The sequence below is a fragment of the Blastomyces gilchristii genome (genome assembly GCF_000003855.2).
Source record: "Blastomyces gilchristii SLH14081 genomic scaffold supercont1.9, whole genome shotgun sequence".
NCBI lineage: Eukaryota > Fungi > Ascomycota > Eurotiomycetes > Onygenales > Ajellomycetaceae > Blastomyces > Blastomyces gilchristii.
In genome coordinates this window covers 848,525-868,138 of record NW_003101674.1, presented here as the reverse complement: position 1 = coordinate 868,138, position 19,614 = coordinate 848,525, and the positions used below count along the sequence as shown (strand labels likewise).

General features: G+C 45.2%; 5 protein-coding genes across 6 annotated transcripts; 3 read left to right on the top strand and 2 right to left on the bottom strand.

Annotated features, from left to right (window-relative positions):
• Positions 1-66: 66 nt before the first annotated feature.
• On the bottom strand, positions 67-4,072 carry BDBG_04577 (the record flags this gene model as incomplete). Of its 2 annotated transcripts, XM_031721735.1 has the most annotated exons (9): positions 4,027-4,072; positions 3,739-3,870; positions 2,831-3,053; positions 2,243-2,760; positions 1,943-2,182; positions 1,754-1,885; positions 1,397-1,630; positions 1,252-1,324; positions 897-1,181 (listed from the first exon to the last, which is right to left on the bottom strand). In XM_031721735.1, the coding sequence occupies exons 2-9, from the start codon at positions 3,837-3,839 to the stop codon at positions 897-899; spliced, it is 1,806 nt and encodes a 601-aa protein (XP_031578590.1). In that variant the 5' UTR covers positions 3,840-3,870; positions 4,027-4,072. The 2 variants fall into 2 exon arrangements, with proteins under 2 accessions (XP_031578591.1, XP_031578590.1); XM_031721736.1 differs by lacking the exons at positions 3,739-3,870; positions 4,027-4,072 and adding an exon at positions 3,114-3,444 and having other exon boundaries at positions 67-1,181.
• A 3,188-nt stretch (positions 4,073-7,260) lies between these two features.
• BDBG_04576 (uncharacterized protein) lies at positions 7,261-7,631 on the bottom strand (the record flags this gene model as incomplete). Its single annotated transcript, XM_031721734.1, has 2 exons — positions 7,261-7,452; positions 7,569-7,631. 2 exons carry the CDS (start codon positions 7,629-7,631, stop codon positions 7,261-7,263), a joined length of 255 nt encoding a protein of 84 aa, XP_031578589.1.
• A 1,149-nt stretch (positions 7,632-8,780) lies between these two features.
• Positions 8,781-11,110, top strand: BDBG_04575 (carbonic anhydrase). The gene has a single exon (XM_031721733.1). The coding sequence runs from the start codon at positions 8,955-8,957 to the stop codon at positions 9,801-9,803; it is 849 nt and encodes a 282-aa protein (XP_031578588.1). The 5' UTR covers positions 8,781-8,954; the 3' UTR covers positions 9,804-11,110.
• Positions 11,111-11,254: 144 nt separating this feature from the next.
• Positions 11,255-16,485, top strand: BDBG_04574 (cellular morphogenesis protein). The gene is made up of 3 exons (XM_002624664.2): positions 11,255-12,989; positions 13,044-15,353; positions 15,427-16,485. Exons 1-3 carry the CDS (start codon positions 11,819-11,821, stop codon positions 15,654-15,656), a joined length of 3,711 nt encoding a protein of 1,236 aa, XP_002624710.1. The 5' UTR covers positions 11,255-11,818; the 3' UTR covers positions 15,657-16,485.
• Positions 16,486-16,684: 199 nt separating this feature from the next.
• On the top strand, positions 16,685-19,356 carry BDBG_17145 (uncharacterized protein; the record flags this gene model as incomplete). Its single annotated transcript, XM_031724931.1, has 5 exons — positions 16,685-16,704; positions 16,850-17,100; positions 17,252-17,843; positions 17,905-18,524; positions 18,581-19,356. 5 exons carry the CDS (start codon positions 16,685-16,687, stop codon positions 19,354-19,356), a joined length of 2,259 nt encoding a protein of 752 aa, XP_031578587.1.
• Positions 19,357-19,614: the final 258 nt, after the last annotated feature.

Below are 19,614 nucleotides of genomic sequence, written 5' to 3'. Positions count from 1 at the left end.
AATCCAGACCATTTTAAATTATTCTTGCCATATCTACGACTCGTAAGGGAAAGTTTGCGCTCACCTTATCTTTCCCCGGCCTAGCTTCATTATCGTCACGCGAAAAGTGAAAGATGGCTTCGGGCAGAAATATGGATAAACTACGGAGTACTCCGTAAGCTTATCCTTTCCCTGTCGTTTTCGCACCGTTTCTCTTGAGAATACTCTCGCTCGTCTGCGCCGCTGGTACGGCTGCGACAATAGTCCTGCATACTTACATGATGGTTCAGCAAGGCATTCATCACATTTAATCCGAAGTCACCGTTCCTGTCAATGCTCAACACGTGTCAAATCGGAGCGAGCAAAGGGAGAAAAACAATTCCAACTTGCAGGAACATTTTGGTACTAAAGGGCGGTGTGTGTATGCACTGCGCCACATTGCTGTGGCTGATAAAATTTTTCTTCTGTGACACGTGATATCTGAGATTGCTGCGCTGGCCAAAGGGGGAAAGAAAATCAGTAATTCATTTAGTTTTGAATATTAAATGGCGTAAAGACGGCCGCGCGAGACAACCAAGGAGCCATATAGGTGGTGTCTGTTGCACGACTTGGTGCTAGATAAAAGGCAAATAAATCATCGGGAGAAGCAGAGTGAAATTAAATTTGGAAAAGCCCCTTTTGAAACCCTTTTTATCAACAATGGGATCAGAATGAAGAAAAAGAGCAAGCTTCCTAGCGTAAACATCCCGCAAAGGATAAATAAACAACCAAAAAAAGTAAACCGAATGTAAAACCTCAAAAAGGTCAATAACACCGATGTGACTATTGTTAAGGGAGAAAGCACGGGAAATGATGATGATAATACAAAACTATTGAAACACCTCCAGAAAATAGCGTTATTTGCAAATCCCTTCCCGTCATTTTCCAACCTTGGTCTTCTTCTTCGGTCTGTCGTCGTCATCGACCTCGACCTCGACGTCCCTGGTGTCGTCGGCATCATCCATCTCAACATCACTTCCGCTGCCACTGCTCTCATGCGCAGAGTCGTATTCCTCCGCAACATCGGATTCGGACTCTGCTTGGAAGTCTTCGTCTACAGATTCTTCGTCTTCGTCGGCCGAGCCACGATCATTCCCGATGGCTACATCCTCGTCACTGGAACCATCGTCGTTGTTCAGAGCGGCGGCAAGAAGCGCAGATGACTGCGATGAAGAGTTAGCATACCATTGTATAACATAGTAGATTGGGAATCTGAGCAGGGGAATAGCTGACATCATCGGCCATCTCGTTCTTAAATCTTATATTCTTCGCCTTGAAAAATTCTTCCAATGGTTGTTGTTCCTCACTGTATCATCGTCAGTAGGATTTCAGTAATTAACTTGCTCTAACAGGGGGTTGAGTTGCGGAAGAGTTATACCGATTGATATTGCTAAACTGATGTTCTCCCATTCCACCTTTAAGGGTCATCGTGATATCAAAGGTCCGACTAGCAGAGATAGCACCACCGACACGAGACATGGTGATTACGGATATATTCTCGATTTGGACGTACGTCGCGGGTTTGGGTACGAACATGAAGCTTTTGTCTAAACAAAATAGAAGGCCTTCGTTTGCTTTGATGGAGCATTTGACGCCGGAGTGTCCGTGGTGACTATATTTTGGGTCAGTAATTTTCGATCGAAGATGTCCATTGGGTGATTGGGTATGATCGGAATTTGGGCCCGAGTTTTTATTGCGAGATTCAGAAAGGGATTGAGATAAACCAGTTGCTGACCTGACGAAATCTCTTGAAGGCATCACGACCTTTTTCCCGGAAAGACCGCGAAATACTTTCGTTACAACCTGATGAATGGGTTCCTCGTAATGGGCCTCCAACTTGTCCTTGTAGCGGGTTTGAAGTAACTCACTGCCGCAAATTTATTAGTGAAGCCGCGGAATTGCTGTGATAAAGAAAGTAACATACTCAGTCATGTTAAGATCGATGCTAATCTCATCATCAAGTTTCAACTGCATAACTAGGAATGGATATCGGGTTTGGCCTTGTCGGAGTGGAGGGTCCAAGCCAAGAGTAATCAACGTATGGGTATCATCATTCTTCGGTAATAGGAAGAACTTCTTGATCGATTGGTACTGGATCTTATAGTCGTATGTTTTGCCACGTAATCTGAATGAACTTTCGTACATATCAATGTCGAAACGGCCTCTGTGAGGATGTCAGTAAGTAGGTTATTGTAGGAAAGCTTTGAGAAGGAAAAATTCTGACCTTGGTGTAAGATGTAGCACATCCAGGAAGGTAGCAAAAGTATCACCAGCGACATCCCCAATCTCGGCCTTATCCATTAGAGTTTCATAGAACAAGTTTGCCGCATTCTGCTCCTCAGCTTCTTCACCATCAACGCTTTCATCATCTTCCTCTCCCTCCGGCTTCTCTTTTTTAAGCGCTGTGCCGGGAATGTAAAATCTCATCTCCACCAATTCGTCACGGCCAGCACCAGCCTTTCTTCCTCTGTTTTTAGTGCCGCCCTCTGACTGTCCGGTTGTTCCATTAACACCATCGGTTGGAAGTGAAAATTCGACTGCAACCTCGTTCTTGCCCGCAAGATTTGTATTTGATATTTCTGAATAAGGGATTTCGAAGGCTGGTCGGTTCTGAACATTGAATGCGAGTTCTGCTTTTGTGAATTCTGCTTTCCCCCAGTTCCATCCTCGAAGCGCATGTTCTCGGTTTTCAAGGTTGATACCATACCAGATCTTGAAAGCCTTACTCGTTCGTTCAAAATCCTAAAGTACCGTAAATGTCAGTCTCATAAAAGCAAACGAGGATAATAGAGTGCACATTTTAATTTCGTACCTCTTGTTCAAATCCATCAAGCTGAATAACTCCTGAAGAACGGGATAGAATCTTTAGCTCATACCCCTTGGCAGCCCGACTCCATTGCGCTGCGCCGATATTGCTGCTATCAAGAGTGAACGTGTCGCCGCCTCCTGATGGTCGCCAACCCAGGCCACTCTCTGCAAGCTTACATTTGCCTGGCTGTTTCGATAAGTCAAGGTATATGTTCTCAAAGCTCTCCCTGTTATGAAGTCAGTCAATGAATGCTGTAACGGGCATTCTGGGGGCAAGCCAAACTGACATGATGGGAGTATGGGATGAAAAGTCAAGATCTCAGTTACGAGTTGGCTAAAAAGAAGAGGAGTCTAAAGTCAATAAAACCTTCAAAGGTATTTGATGATGAATGGATGGACAGAAGCTGAGAGTGAAAACTATTTGGTTGTCTCCCCACTAGCTTGAGCAATCGCGTGAAGACCACTTAAGAAAGTTTCGCGCCCGAGGAGGTTTATTACGGCAGACGATAGGAGCTAAAAACGTTATTTGCCATCAAAGCTGTGACCGAACAAAAGCACTTAAATATTTTGTGTTTTCTTTTTCTTTTTCTTTTTTTTTTTTTTCCTTTTATTTTTTACTATCTGGTATCCTTTCACCATCAGTCGACCAAGTAGAGATCTCAAGATGTATATCCTGAGATGACCGGAGAAGGAGATGTCAGGTTAAAATTTAGGATGAGGCTTGTATTTATCAGGATTTTGTCTCATAGTCGGAGAGTATTATCACAAAGACTGCCCGTACTCACAAAATGTAGAATATCCGCCGTGTTATTCCTGTTTTACTCCCATAAAAGTATACAGATTGCTGCTCACAGCACACTTAACAATCATGCCTGTGGTGCTCACCAGAAGTTATCATATCACAATACAAACTCTTTGTCAATGCAACGGCCACGCGAACATATGCGTAGATTGGCGGTGACAAACTTGGCAACATAAACCTGATCTCGTCCAACTGTGAAGCTAACATACATGCTTAAAATGACGGCTTCGGCGGGAAATGGCCTATTCCGGGCCGTCCAGGGCCTCAATTTGTCAGTACAGGACAATTCCAAGGCCTCTCAAAGCCTACCATGGAGGAGAGCTGTTCAGAGCGATATGAATGCGACTTCAATATGCAAGCACTAAGATCACCTCTGTTGGCAAGTGCAAATGTCGCACCTGTTTGACTTGGGAATTCTCACCGATATAGTGGGTGTGGGAGTTTCCAGATTTCCACCGCCAAAGCGAAGGTCTGATGTTAGGTGGCCGCATTCTTAATGGCAACGCTGCAAGGTATTGAAAATATCAGGACTATGTACACCGTCTAGTTCACCATCAATATATCAATGAAAATGCGATCCAGATTGTTCAGTCTGCACGCGATCCTCCAAATCACGATGTTGGCTTGAACCCGGTTGGCGGCAGGCGTGGTCAAGGCAGGATCTGTGAACTCAGAATTTGCGCATAAATCGGATGTTACTGTTGATTGTGATACTGGGCTGGCCCTGTTTAGATTTGAATCATGTTGCTTATTTTTGTTTTCTATATGAAGTACTACGGAGTGTCAACTGGTAAACGAGGCCCTTATTAGTAAATCCCATTTTTCATTTTGATTTCTGGCATTTAGCAATTGTTTCTCTGGTCAATCATCACAGGGTGAAGCACACTTGAGTACATAGCTTATGAAGGATACTGGAAGCAGAAGCTCAGTAAATGATCATGAAAAATGTAATTTAGAAGGCTAAGTACAAAATCAATACTTATACTGCTCCAATCTGCAGCACATATTCACTGAAAGCAGCGAACTCAGGCTCATACACAGTTAAAAATTTGAGAATCCAAACATTGCGCCATTCGGCCCATTCCCCCTTATAGTCTGATGTGTATAAGGCCTTGCAATACTCCCTCAGCATGAGCTCAATCAACTACAGCAAGGACACGTGGGCGACCAGCTAGTGAAATTAGAATATTACTCCAATGCAAGTCTCCATGAGTCAATCTGATGGCCTCATCATCTGGTAGGTAGTCTTGATAAGGACCCCGATATCTCTTCGAATCAGGAAGCCAGCTTTGGGGCAGAGAAGAAAACCAGTCATTGAATGCTTTCACATTTTTAAAAGGTCCTGATTGAGGGATGGTTGCAAAGACATAATTGTGCAAATGTGCACAATTTATGAATTCTACATCTCAGTAAATGACTCTGCTGATAGACATTGTGAGATACATGCATACCAATAAATGAGTCATAAGAATCTAGCTCAATTTGCTGAAGGGAAGAAATAATCTCCTGTAACTGGCCACAAATAAAGTATCTATCTGGCTCATTGTCCCATTGATCATGTAGTGTGTCTCTCTAAATAAGCTCCATATAAATGAACACAGAGTTTTGATAAACTCTTCAACCATACACCTCTGGGACAGGTATCTTCTCAAGTAAAAGAGGTTTGAAGCATGTGGAGAGTTAGGGCTTCTTCAACTGTCACAGACAGCCCAAACTTGACAAGAAGATTTAGATGTTCAAATTTAACTGGTGCAGGCCGTGGATGTTTGTTGAACTGTTCTGAGAGGGAGACAACCTCTGCAGCAGTTGGCAAGCTCTTATTGACCTTGCTTTGATGAAGAAGGGGGAGTTGAGGAAGTCCATCTCTGTTTGCATTGCATTCAGAGTTGCTGACAGTTGAATTTGCTGTTTAATGGGCATCTTGTTATGAATTGTCTCAGGTTGTTGATGATACCAAGAATTACAGAAACCGAGAGAGTTGTGGCCTGCTTAGGTTGTTGTTCAAAGGAAGCAAGTGGGCTCCAAGGCTCATAATGTACTTGTCGGAGATATTAAGTTACCAATGACCTTCAAATTAGCTTGGGCACTTAGCATTGGGTAAGTTAAGTCCCAGATCAGTTTCCGTTGGACCCAGCCAACCAAACCGTCCAAACTTCTATAATTCAAAGGACCAGGATTCAAATCAAGGACATCCTCTATATGTGCTTTACAGTAATGAGCTATTAGGCTTCTAAAAAATCACAAACGAAAGTACTTACCATCAAAGGGCGTCTCTCGGTGATGGCAGTATAAAATATGCGCTCAGGGCGCTATGCAGAAGCCACAATACTCGAATGCTCAGGCAGTGAAATTTACAAGAAGTAATATCTTGATAGCATGGAAAGCGATTTGATATTCAGGAACTAGAGCTAAGCGCAACTCTTCTCGTATTTACTAAATTGAATAAATTCCTCCTTTTTAAAACTACATGGACCGTATAACTAATACTCAACTCGTTGACTACTGGAAAATGGAAATTGGCCTATCGTTATCCGGGTGGGGTGAGTCCTTCTTTTTTTCGCCTCCGACGTCATTGTTTTTGTCGACGCTCTGGTGGTTGGTGCGCTTCCGTTCATCTAAAAGGGCGGTTCCTACCAACCTGCTTTCCACAAGCGAGTCTCAATTACCAGTAAAAATTAACAAATTTATATTATCAATTATTTTCTATATATTTAGAGTATGTACAGACAGTATATTCAATAATATTATATACACTACACTGTAATACTATGTGATTTTATAATTGAGAGTCAGTGATTTTAAACATCTCTCTTTCTCATTTATTAATATTTTATATGTAATTCAAGTTCTTTTTAATTCTCAACCCTTTTTTTAAATTATATATATACAGTTTTTTTCTCATTTTCTTTTTTATTTTCTTTTTACAGTTTTTAACTCTCTGTTCAGTTATTAGAATAGCAGTACTATTATTTAATATTAATTAATTAATTAATTTAAAATATAATTGATTAAATTGAGTGAATTCTGTGTATAGCATTTAATATATTGGAAAATGCTGTAATGTTGTTTGATACTAGTGCCCAACAAACCATCATTTCATCGGACGTATTGTCTCCAGGATTTCGCGATTATCTCGAAATCGATCCCGTACACGATCCTTATCGGCTGGAAGGGGGATGTCGGGTGTAGCTTATCGCTAACGTTGAGTTTACGAATACTTACATCCACCTTTGCACTGTTGCTCTGGTCGTTAACAGAAGTACTATCCCAATTCTCGGTCAGGAATAATCTTTGGCCAGAAGGGCTGCCTAGATTCCATCTGTTTTAGGAGCGTGCCAGCAAAATTTTTGCAGGCTCAGGATGATGACGCTTGGGGGGATATAACTGTGGGCAGATACATCGATCCTGATGGGGAAATAGCAATGTGTTAGACCAAGGGAGGTGTCCAAGGAGTGTTCTGGTGGTGTGTGAGGTTTCGCTTTACGTGAAGTGGTCCCCTGTTGCCTGTGTCTGTTTCCCTGTGCCTGGAGCTTCCATTCCCATTCAAGTGATTCCCTGCTGCCTGTTTTCTATGACTGTTACTTCTGAGATGCAATCAAATCCCCAACTGTTGTGTTTGTTTCGTACCCTTGTTACCGAGGTCTGGAGAATTCACGCGTTTCTTTTTCATAGCCAGCCATGTATTTATACCAGCTATCCTGTGGAAAAGCCTTGTTGTCTGTGCGGTTCGAGTCGTATCGTACCCGGCTGGATGCAAGAGTCTCGGTACGGTGTCGACCGGAAGTTGTCACAATGCTGCTACGTTGACGGGCCGTGGCTCGGAGCTGCTGGGCAATTGAACGTATCAGTATCGAACAGACAAGTAACTGATGAATGTGCTAAATGGCCACAATACGGATGCAAGCGATATCAAAGTAAATCGTTAGGGGGTTGAACATACCGTCTTTGGGTGATGGAGCATTGCAATGCTGAAGTCCCAGAGGAGCAGCTGAGACTTTTCCATGCAGGGAAGCATGTGGTCTGGTAGGCTGAACTGTTTCAATTCCCTGTAATCTTATTGCTGATGCCGCCTTGATCATTCTCTCCTTTCCGTGTAGAAAGTCCATTGCTGCTAATCTAATAACGGAGATCTGGCAGAAAGACACAGAAGCCCGATTGGTGTTGAAACTATATTCTTTTGTGAAGTAGATGTTATCATCACTTGGTCTTTTACACATCAGATCGCGGGAGACATCACTGTCTTTGATTTCAGGAGACAGTCCTCCACTGAAGACGAGAGAATGGTGTTAGAGTGAAAAGTGGCATACTGATTGAACCGCACCCCCCCATCTTGCAAGCACTATTAGGGCCTGTTCGGTGATTTTTTCCGTACAGTGCCAGGGCCGTACAGAAAGTGGATATTTAACTTCTGACAGTGGTAACCTTCATTATTGCTATCTTTCCTTATATGAAGAGTAGTCTGCTTGGTGTTTTGGTATTACTTCCTTATGAATGGTTTTTTATGATGATGACTATCATGCCATTCCAGCAGATATATAGCAGTTTGAAAATCCTGTTATATTACTATCTTTACACACCAAATATCAGTGAAAAATGGATATTAATGAGTCTCAAATTGATCACTTCTTCAGCAGCAAGCCTTATTTACTGCTGTCTATGACATAGATACTGTCATATTGCCTTCCAGGTTGCATTATCACAGTCGCTCACCATGGTTGTTGATTTTTGATGATATTTGCAGGTCTCTGGATGCTGTACTCCATACGGCCACACTGGAACATGTCAGCACATATCATTCCAGTGTAGTTACGGAGTATACAGTACAGATTTAACTTGAATAGGTTTAGATCTATCACTTTTTCAACTAAATACACCGTTGAACTCTATAATATGAATCTGACTGTCAGCTTGGCATGCTTGGCGAGTTGTACAGAGTTAAGTTATACACAGAATCTACTGAACAGAAGGCCTTATCCGGCCAGGTTAGTGTGTATAACCCCAGCCAGAGCTGTCCAGGGCCGTACAAGCTGGCACTTATACGGCCCTGGACGGGGTCACCGAACAGGCCTTTACAGGTTAGTGTCAGGTGAATGGTGGACTCTCATTGGTTGGTTAACCCGGCTGGGTACCTGAGCCCGATCGTTGAGAAAACTCTGCGCTGACATCATGTGCCGCGCTTTGATGGTCACCGACATCAAAAATCCCAACCCACGCCCCTCGATTTTCTTTCTTACTATGCCCCCTCTTATAATGCCCCTCTTCCCCGCGCTGCTACGAAATCCAGTTTCTCCTTTCCTAGACTCAGTCCTTCATCCGTCTCAAATAAATGTTTCAACGGCATCACCTATCGAAACTACTAGATATTCAGCCCCGTTGCGCAAGCGCCATTACAAGTACACAAACCATTACCGCCAACCCCAGCCTTCACTCTCGTCATAATTGTCACTCTGGCAAACCCAGCTCAGCCCTAATTTACCCCTGTACAACCAACCAGACAATAAGCCACATGGCCCCTACCGACGTCTCCAAATACCTCAAGCAATCCCACCAGCGCGTCTTCGAAAACAACAGGAAATGGGCAGCGGAAAAAGCCGCGAAAGATCCGCACTTCTTTGAGAAGCTCCAGAATGGCCAGAATCCAGATTATCTATGGATCGGCTGCAGCGACAGCCGCATTCCCGCCGAGCAAATCACGGGGCTAGACCCCGGTGAAGCCTTCATCCATCGCAACATTGCTAATTTGGTCTGCAACACGGATCTGAACGTGATGAGCGTGATCAACTATGCGGTGCGCCACCTCCGCGTCAAACACATCATTGTCTGCGGACATTATGGATGCGGTGGGGTCAAAGCGGCTTTGACCCCCGCGGATCTGGGTCTGCTGAATCCCTGGCTGCGGAATATTCGTGACGTCTACAGGCTCCATGAGACGGAGCTGGATGCGCTTGAAGGGAGCGCACGCTGTGATAGGCTTGTGGAGCTGAATGTGATTGAGCAGTGCCGCAACATCATTAAGACGGCAGCTGTGCAGAAGAGCTTTGAGGAAAACGGGTATCCTATTGTGCATGGTTGGGTGTTTAATTTTAAGGATGGCCTGTTGACGGATCTGAAAATTGATTTCGAGAATGTGCTGGCTGGGATCCAGAAGATTTACAACTTGACGGATGGAAAGTGAGGTATGAAGAAGAAAGGGCTTAGATACCTAGGTAGATAACAACATTATGTACGATTTGGACAAATGATTGTCCATCATCACACTCCAACTCGCTCGCTCTGCCCGTTCCCTTCTTACGATCCGACTAGAAAAGATCCTAGTTATTATATTGAAGGATACGGGCGCGCAACAGACGGATATTCCATAATATCTGTTGATCTGAAAGCGAGTTGGGCTCGGGATATGGAGTGTGAAGTCCAATAAATAGTAGCACTCAGAGTGAAGTTTGTGTTAGTGCGCCAAGAACTCGCGACACTGATGGGGCAAGCTTGAAGCCAATTCCTTTTAAGCTTCAAGCTTGTGCCGATGCCCTCAGTCCGCCACACTCGGCATAGATGCGCGTTTCGCTATTTGAAATAACACATCGATCGTCAGCCTAGAACTAAATGATACCAGGGTTGATCATCCGGGCATCCAGTAGGGCTGATCTAAAATGGGGATGGGTTAAGGTGTAGAGAGATGGCTATTTTCCCGCCCATTCGCTGCACATAAACCCTACGATTCAGCGTCATAGGAGTTATAGGAATGGTGCACGAAACGAATCGGACACGTTTCAACCTAGCAGCCATAATTGCTGAGTAGCCACGGAGAAAAAAAGTTCCCTTTCTTTCGTGGTTTCTCCTCTTCTTGCTCTTCTTTAGTACTTTTTCATTTTTTGTTCTTTCACTGAATGTAATGTATGTACAGTACATTACATTTCTTCTCCTGAGCATGTGTATGTGAGAAGCCGACTGTTGAGTTCTCTTTACTCGAGGGCTTGATCAATATCTAGTCTCCGAGACAATTCGGGCCAGTCAGCTTTCCACGCGTGTCCTGGATTACAAGCTCATCGACGAAGCCCAATCAGGGAACGTAGGATATTTTTAGCGTATTTGTAAGAGCGATTGAGGCGTCTCAAGCCGCAAGCACTGGGACCGTACCATATTAACGTGCAACCGAGCACGCCCTAAGCAACTAGTTATTTGGGAGGGGTAAAATACGTTGTGTGTAACTCTATTCATGAGTTGGGACTCTCTTTTTCTTATACATTTTGGCCAAAGCAATATAAAAGCGCATCAAGTAATCTGCAAAGAGCGAGTCTGTTGCTGTAAACATCCGTACATTACACGAAGAAGTTCAAAGCCACATGGAGATTCAGTCTCCAGCCAAGTCATGTCCATGGGTTCATTTCAATTGCTCCGTTGCATTTTTCGGTTATTAACAAGGAGAGTATAAAAAGCTATGGGAGGCGCAGCAGGGTCAGGAGAATATAACTTGAAATTCAACGGTTTCAGATTGGCGTGGATGAAAACGAAGAACATAGAGTTTTACTCTCCGATCGAGCAATGTTTGTTTTCTCCGTACTATGCTCACCCGTAATATTGTTATCTGGTACACCGTGACCACGGCTCATTTCGTTGTACCTGCCTTCTCACCCTGTTTGGGACTAGTGCAACCCAATTTCGTGGCGCATAATTATTGATCCGAACTAGAACAGGAATAGCGCCCAATTCATTTGCTTGCAAGGTTTCCCATCTGTGCAGTTCAGGCACATTTTGTTCAGATCCAGCCAATCATAGGCCGTGATATCCAGGAACGGAAGCCTTGGAAACTCAGCCGCGACTGACTCAGCAGCGTCTTGCGGGAGGATAGGATAGTTAGCCCCTTTGCAACACTTCTCAGGCAGTGCAATTTCCTCCTACTTCGCTCTTCCTCACCCCCGTCCACTCCTTTACACCAGCAGTATCACTCGCTTTTTCTTTCTTTTTTGTTCGACAAGGGTGTGAGGATATCTAGTTGATGGGGGTTTTGAATCTCGTTTTGTTTCTCATCATACACTCTTTTGAGAAGCATTCCATATTGTATATACCTCATTACTCTCCTTCTTGGATCCCCAAGTCCTTTTCTTGGCTTTGGATTGACGATTCCTACCTCATCTACTTCTATCTTTGTAGGTAGGGCAGTGTCAGTGTCGCTGTTGCTGGAGCGGTGGAGCGATGAGGGCCTCCTCACTGTTCGAGCCAGTGACGGGGAGCGTTGTCTCTTCCCTCTGTCGTTCCGCGTTTTTCGCCCTCTCGCTCCTACCTCCTACGATCTATGCTACCCGATTCACCCCCGTTGCTTTGCCGGATCTTGATATTGGCCCCTTGGGTCGAGTTGCTTTGGCCGGCAGCTTTGATGCCATATCGCTCTTCCAGTATGAGGAACAGAGGCCGAAACCTACCCTGCCTAATGGATCCCGATCCACCCTCCTCACCACGTTACCAAACGGTGCTCTAGCCTCACTCGCCTCGGCCGACGCCGATATATTGTCACTCTGCCCATTGATGGCAGATGATGGCACGATTACTAGTGTCGTTGTTGGAGGGAGCTTCACGAGTTTGAGTGGGATCAAATCTCACGGAATTGCCCTTTTCGACCCAAATGCCAATAAGGTTACACCAATTCCTGGTCTCCCGGGACAGGTCCTCGCCCTACTATGTGATAAGGAAAGTGGAAATGTATATGTTGGGGGAGATTTTAAGAAATCAGAATCCCATAATGCTATTCTGTGGTCGCCAAAATCTGGGTTTTCCCCGCTTCCTTTCGCTGGCTTCAACGGGGTTGTAACGTCTATCACCAAAACTTCGGAAGGCCGCGTTGTATTTGGAGGTTCATTTGACGGCTTGGGAAACATGACAACACCATCTCTGAATGACCAACAAGTTGTGAACCTCGAAACCGCATCAATTACTTCTGGGTCTAGTACAACAAGGGCCGCGTTTAGTGATCCTCGGAATGCAATCTGTAAACAGGCCGGGAAGGAAGGTGCTGCTAATCCATGGCTACTTGCAGATAACGCCCCGGGGTTTTGGCGTGCGGAGATGAGATTTGGATTCCGGCCAACAAAACTAAGGATACGCAATGCACGTTTAGAAGGGCGAGGAACAAAAACATTCCGCTTTACAACAGTGCCTGACAATGGAATACTGAACATGACCTACACCGATCCCGCCACTGGTAATGTTATGGCTTGTGATGCTAGATGTCCGCTTTCAGACGATCCCTCGGAGGATTTTCGCGATTTCAAATTCGTTAATGTAGTTGGCATGAACGGTTTCCAGCTCGATATTTCTGACTGGTATGGTGCAGGTGGAGGCTTTGATAGTGTGGAACTTTTTCAGGATGGTATGCTATCTTCAAGATGCTTGTGTAATCAATGCCAAGTTAACGTTGCTTTAGATATTTATACTCATGCCATCGACGATTTCAACGAGCCCACATGTGCTGGAATCACTACCCGATCCAGAGCGAGCCCGACAGGAAGCTGGGCGGTTACGCCATCTCTTCAGAGCTCGTCCGACTATTTAACAGCCAAGGTTGCATCGACAGATCAGACCTCGACATCAGTGACCTTCGAGGCAGACTTGAAGGAATCAGGAAACTATTCAGTGACTGTTTTCACTCCTGGATGTGTTGCTGATAATACCTGCGACTCCCGTGGAACCGTGACTGTTACCGCGACCTTCTCATCCAATGGCAACCAGCAGATTGAGAGCTCGATAGCCCAGACGAACAATTTTGACAAATATGATGAAATATATCTTGGCTTTGTTGATGCCAGTAGCAGCAACTTTCAAGCATCCGTGACGCTGACACCAAAAGCTGGTCAAGAAGATATTACTGTTGTTGCCTCTCGCGTTCGATTCCAACTCATATCATCAACTGGAGGACTCAATGGCCTGTTTGAATTTGATCCGAGCCATGAAGAAATTAATTCCGACTTTTCCAAATCCGGCCTAAATAAAGCGGGAACTGATCTCGAACCCGATGCAGCAATAAAAACCCTAGCTAGCGATAATGATACTATTTTTGTCGGCGGAGACTTCTCCAGCCCCACATTCAAAAACATCATGTCGTTCACAAATGGAAAGCCCTCATCTTTACCAGATGGTGGCCTGAATTCCCCGGTGAATGCTATGCTACTACTCGATGATACGCTTTTCGTTGGGGGCAGTTTCTCTGCCACATCGGGTAGTGGTGAAGCTGGCGATAGCGAAAGCAGGCTGATGAATGTCGCGTCATATTCACTGTCGCAGAAGACTTGGAGCCCTCTTGGGGCTGGTGTAGATGGTCTTGTGGAGTCTATAGTACAATTTTCTGTCAATCTGACAGATGACGGGCCAGAAATTGCTGTTGGATTCAGTGGAAGCTTTACTCGGATCCTTACATTTGATCACCACCGTTCAAAACGAGCTCCAGGCTTCGCAGTCTGGATCCCCTCGAGAAGAAATTGGTTGCCGAATCTCGACGTCAGCCAACAAGTGTTTAATGGGGTGCTAACCGCATCAATTACGGTCAGGAATGCCACTACGCTTTTCTCTGGCAACCTTATATCAGAAGGACTCGCCTCACACGACGCTGTCGCATTGACAGACGGCGATGATGGTCTTGGCCTCCAGCCTCTTCCTGCTAACATTCAGCCAATAGGAGAGAAATCATCGCTACAAAAGAGAGTCACCGCTTTGCAAAATGCTGATGGTGTTATTACAGGACTGTTCTACACTCGCTCAGGCCGTAATCTCACCGTATTGGGCGGTCACTTCTCGGCTATTGGAGGAACTGGTGACGCCATTGAGAACCTTATTTTCCTTGATGGAGCAAACAATGATGCTGTCAGTGGGGCTGGACCTGGCATTGATACGGAATCGATTTTCCTGACGATGGGCCTGAGTGGAGACACGCTATTTGCAGGCGGCATTGTTAAAGGTCGCATTTACGCATCCGATATAGACGGCATAATCGCTTATGATCTCAAAAATTCGAAATACTCACGTCAACCCCCTGCTCTTGAAGGCGACACCGTCATTGTAAACTCTATCGCCCCACGTCCAGAATCTGACGATATATTTGTCGGCGGTCAATTCCAATCAGCTGGCGGGCTACCTTGTCCGAGCGTCTGCAATTTCCAACCAGCTTCTAATCACTGGACCCGGCTGGGTGATGAGATCAGAGGTACTGTATTTGTTCTAGAATGGGCTACGAAAGATAAACTCATTGCTGCGGGGGCATTCACAGTTGGAAATAACGCGACAACTTTGGCTATCTACGATGCGGAATTGCGAACTTGGTCTTCAATTGACGGTGCATCGTCTGAGGCTATTCCGGGCCCCATTACGGCCTTTGGGCTTTCCAGAGAGGATGGTTCCCGCTTTTGGGTTGCTGGAAAGTCAGGTGATGGCTCTCCTTTCCTAGTTTTCTACGATGGCTCGAAATTCCACTCAACAGGCGCAATTTTTGGGAGAGAAACTAAAATACAAGGAATCCAGGTCATGGGTATAAGAGGAGAACATGATGAAACCGAGGTGCTTGATAGGGACCAAGTACTCCTCGTTTCTGGTCAACTCCAAATCCCAGGCTTTGGCAACTCGTCTGCCGCACTCTACGATGGAACTACTTTAACGCCATTCATCCTAACCACAACGGCGGACGGTCAACCAGGCACTGTTGCAGAACTATTCTCAGAAAATAAAAATACATTTAGAGGTAGTCGTAAGTATTTTACAATTTACACTAAAGACACAAGCTACTATTAGAAGTCCCGAGCTAACACATACCCTTACAGGCCGACCACGTTCCAAAGGAATAGTTATTCTAGTGTCGTTCTGTATCGCTCTTGGTTGTGTATTCTTGATTGTTTTAATCGGAATCATCCTGAATCGCATCCAGCGTCACCGGCAAGGTTATGTCACTGCACCACGAGGCACAGATCGACGACCGGATCTTCAACGAGTCCCTCCTGAACATCTATTAGATTCCCTCAGACAACGAACATCAGGGGTACCAGCCATATGAGTCACCACTCTCAGCTTTTGTCGGAATTTATAACGTTTTTCGATTTTTTGACATGTTTTGTATTTCCAGTTTCATATGGTATGGCGTCTGGGGGGAAGGAACATACCCTTTCGAGCGGTTTAATGGCGTTTTTTTCGTTTACTTTCGTATTCATTTCTTTCTTACCTTTTAGCCCTTCTTCATTTTGCTCTGTTTGTGGGGACGTTGAACGATCTCTATATCTCTAGTTCCCAACGCGATATTTGGCAACATACGTCATTTTCGGACGTTGCATATTTCCTTTACCAGATCAGCGGCAAGGTATAACCAGTATTAGGATATAGCTATATCCTCTCACCCGTGTCGCATATTCTCCTTTATGACGGAACTAATTTTATAATCACCTGGACAACACGATTTATTTGCTACTGGCTTCCCTACCACATGTTCCACATGCTATTGATGATATCCACCCTTCTAGGCAATTCTCATTTCTTTTTTCCTTTTCCATTTTCCTCTCCGTCGATGATAATGTTTCAAGACACCGGGGTGACGAGCTCACGGCGTGGAAATTTTGTCGACATTTCTACTCTAGTAACTCGACAAAAAATTAGTAGCTAATCATTATCTAAGAAGGACCAGTGGACAGATCCGTGAAATGTTTAAAGGTCCAAATCAGCCCTGCTTGAGAGGTGAAGGCTCAGGGATCACATCAGGAGCAGCCAATTATATAGAAAGTCCCGAGTAGTTCTCATAGAATAATGTAGACGGTAACGCGCCCCAGACTTTTCATGATTCCTACTGAAATTCCACGTAATTGTGATAAATGTCTGGGACTATTATATTTCGAAGCCAGAGAGACTCACAAAGGCGGCAATCCGTCCCCACCATTCCTTCTTTTGCTAGGCCCCCCCCGCCCCTGCATGGGCAAGGAAAAATTATGGATCTCGCTCTCTGCCTCCAACCGCTGCAACCGTCCATAGAATTAAATCTTTAATAAAAGGGACTGGGAAACACTAGCAGGTTCAGTTGAGCGTAAATAGCCCAGGATGCGCTCAAGAACTGGCTGGTAAGTAACTCCAATTCCGATATAATTCCACCCTCGTACCCCCTTCAGTCATATCCCCTTGCCGGAAACACTCTGATTTCGTATGCTGCGGCGACTCTTAAGGATATTTTGCCTACTAACTCGAATGTTCTCCGGTCACCACTAGTCTCACATGTCGAACCCGAAAGGTGAAATGCGACGAGCAAAGGCCACAATGCTCGCAGTGTCGGAAGTCCAGGCGTGAATGTCGGCAAAGTGAGGGCATTGTTTTCCGCCACCAGCAGAATACATCGATGAACAGGGCTGGAACAGCCCTGGGAGATAGTGGAAATAGTGACCGTAGTGCATTGGGTAGATTTTACTCATATAAAAACACCTTTGGAGCAGACAGTGTTTGGCTGGAAATCCCAAAACAAGGTGCGTATACGGAGTGTGGCTGTCTGGCTTATGCGCATGCACATGTATGTCCACGTACATATATCAATATATGACGGCGTTCCAATGTGTGCCGTATGAGTACATTAAAAGACTTCTTCGATGACACTGTTAATGACTCCTTTCCAAATAGTTACATTCGTTGACAACTCCGATCCATGCACGGAGGAAATCGATACCTTATTAACGTCTGAAACCACCATTTCCGTCCCCAGCCCGCAGGTTCTGGATTGGGGTACTAATGGCGACTGCCGTCACCTGGATGGTCAAGCGCATGGGCTGGAGGCTCTCTCAGCAGCTGCAACGAGGGAAGCCTGTCCTCTCCACGAGACGCCGTCTAGTTCATTACTCCCGCCAATGAATATGGATACTACTGCGAGTGATATTTACTCTAGGCACCAAGAACTGCATTCCTCGGTGGCATTAATACCTTCTTCACACAGTATAGGCCCTACCGTACCAGTTTCTTCGCGCTCCCCAGCCACATCAATGTGTTCCCCGAATAACAATATAAATTTTCTACTGAATCCGTTAGCACCGTCCCATATCCATCCGAGTAGCCCTCGTTCGCCTCTTGGCCAGAGCGAATCACCATTTGTTGCTACAGGACCATCAGAATCAAGGGGTTTATATGTGGAGCTGAGAGTAGAGGGTGAGGTAGAGGTGGAATCTGATCATGAGATTGCATTTCTGTTGCGTCATTTCTCAGAAGCTCCCGGTCGATGGTAGGTTCATATATATATTCCCATAATGTAAATGGGCTATCATTTTGCTCATGTTGCCTAGGATGGATCTTTTCGATTTGGGCAGTTACTTCTCTTCATATGTTCCTGTCAAAACCCTCACGGTTCCCTTGCTGAAGTACGCCGCTTGTGCGTATGCAGCGAAGCAGCTAGAGCTGGTCAAAGGCAACAAGGCTATAGTTGAAGGGGTAAGTAGAAGGCAAGCCATGATGGAAGTCTGGCCTGACGCAGAGAATGTGGAGTGGTCTTATTACAGCACAAAATATTACGACAAAGCCGTGCAGCTTCTTATGGAAGCCTTACGCCACGATGGCAAAAGCACGCCGTTGGGCAATCTTGAAGCGCGTGGGCAGTGGCAAGCCGCAGAGTTGTATAATGATCCAGAGGGGTTTCATAAACGATTCAGGCGTTCGGATATCCAACTATCCAGCGCATATTCAGATGAACTCATGGCAGCAACCGCGATTTTATCTATGTATGACTTTCACGGCGCAAAGGGACCCTCATGGAATAGACGGCCAAGTGGGGTTAAATCGCTGCTGGACATTGCGGAAGTTGGTTTGATGCTGATCTCGGGTTCTCCTATAGCCAGAGGACCAAGACTCTCCAAAGCAAGGAAGGCAACGTTTTGGAATTTTGCACGTCAGGATTACCTATCCGCATGTAAGAAGGAAAGAATGGCTACGCTAATTTAAGATATGATGCTAACTAATGAATAGTCATTAACGAATGCCAGACGAGGCTAAATACGGAAGATGTGGCCTTATGGACTGAAGCTGGTCTGCTTCTTGATAACGATGGATTTGTCCGCCCAAGTAATACAACTAGTTCGGGGTATTCAGAAGGGGATGATGGCATGAATGAGGATCTGATATCAAATGCGTTGATTTGGATCCTTTCGAAAGTTGTTAATTTCGCAGCTGCAGGCGACACTTTAGATGCTAGGGGAAACTGCTTCGATGAGTCTTCCACTGGTATTTCTCAGAAAACTCCCTTTGAGCGATGGCATAGACTTCAAACTGAACTGGGTAGATGGTACGATGGATTACCAGATACGTTCAAGCCCTATTCAAGGATGGAACGTTCTCATTCTTTTCATCAAGGACCGAATGATGAACCTTTACAGTGGGCTGAAGTGTGGTACGGTATGCCCATGTGCGCATCCACAATACAGCATTATCACATGGCACGAATCCTCCTACTCATCAATAAGCCTCCTGAGTCTGCTGCGAAAGGGCATATGATGGCAAGTAAGCTCAAGTCATATCGGTCCATCGAGAGCGAAATTAAATTCCATTCTCATGAAATTTGTGGAATTTCTATGTCTCGACCGGAAGCTTCGGTGCGTATCCATTCCGTGCAGCCTTTGTTCGTGGCTGGTCAGTGTCTCACAGAACCTCGAGAGCGCAGGACTATTCTGCAGCTGCTTAGAGGAATAGAGAATGACCTTGGATGGGCGACGGAGTACCGCGTTCAATTGTTACCAAAGGGATGAGAGTTGAATGAAGCGACTGGAAATATTCCTGCCCGTTGAAGAAATTCGACTATGAGGCGAGAACCCCATTTTCATGTCTCCAGAGCCTTGTAGAAGGTCTAAATGAAACATCACACGGCCAGATGCTTGCTATCGCACCAAATGAGAGCATAGGTGGGCATACTCGATTGTCCCAGTCGTTGGTAGCGGGACTCTCTGTCGTGAATTCTGTACATCTACCCAGGAGCTGACTTTCTATATATATGACCCTGTCAGATC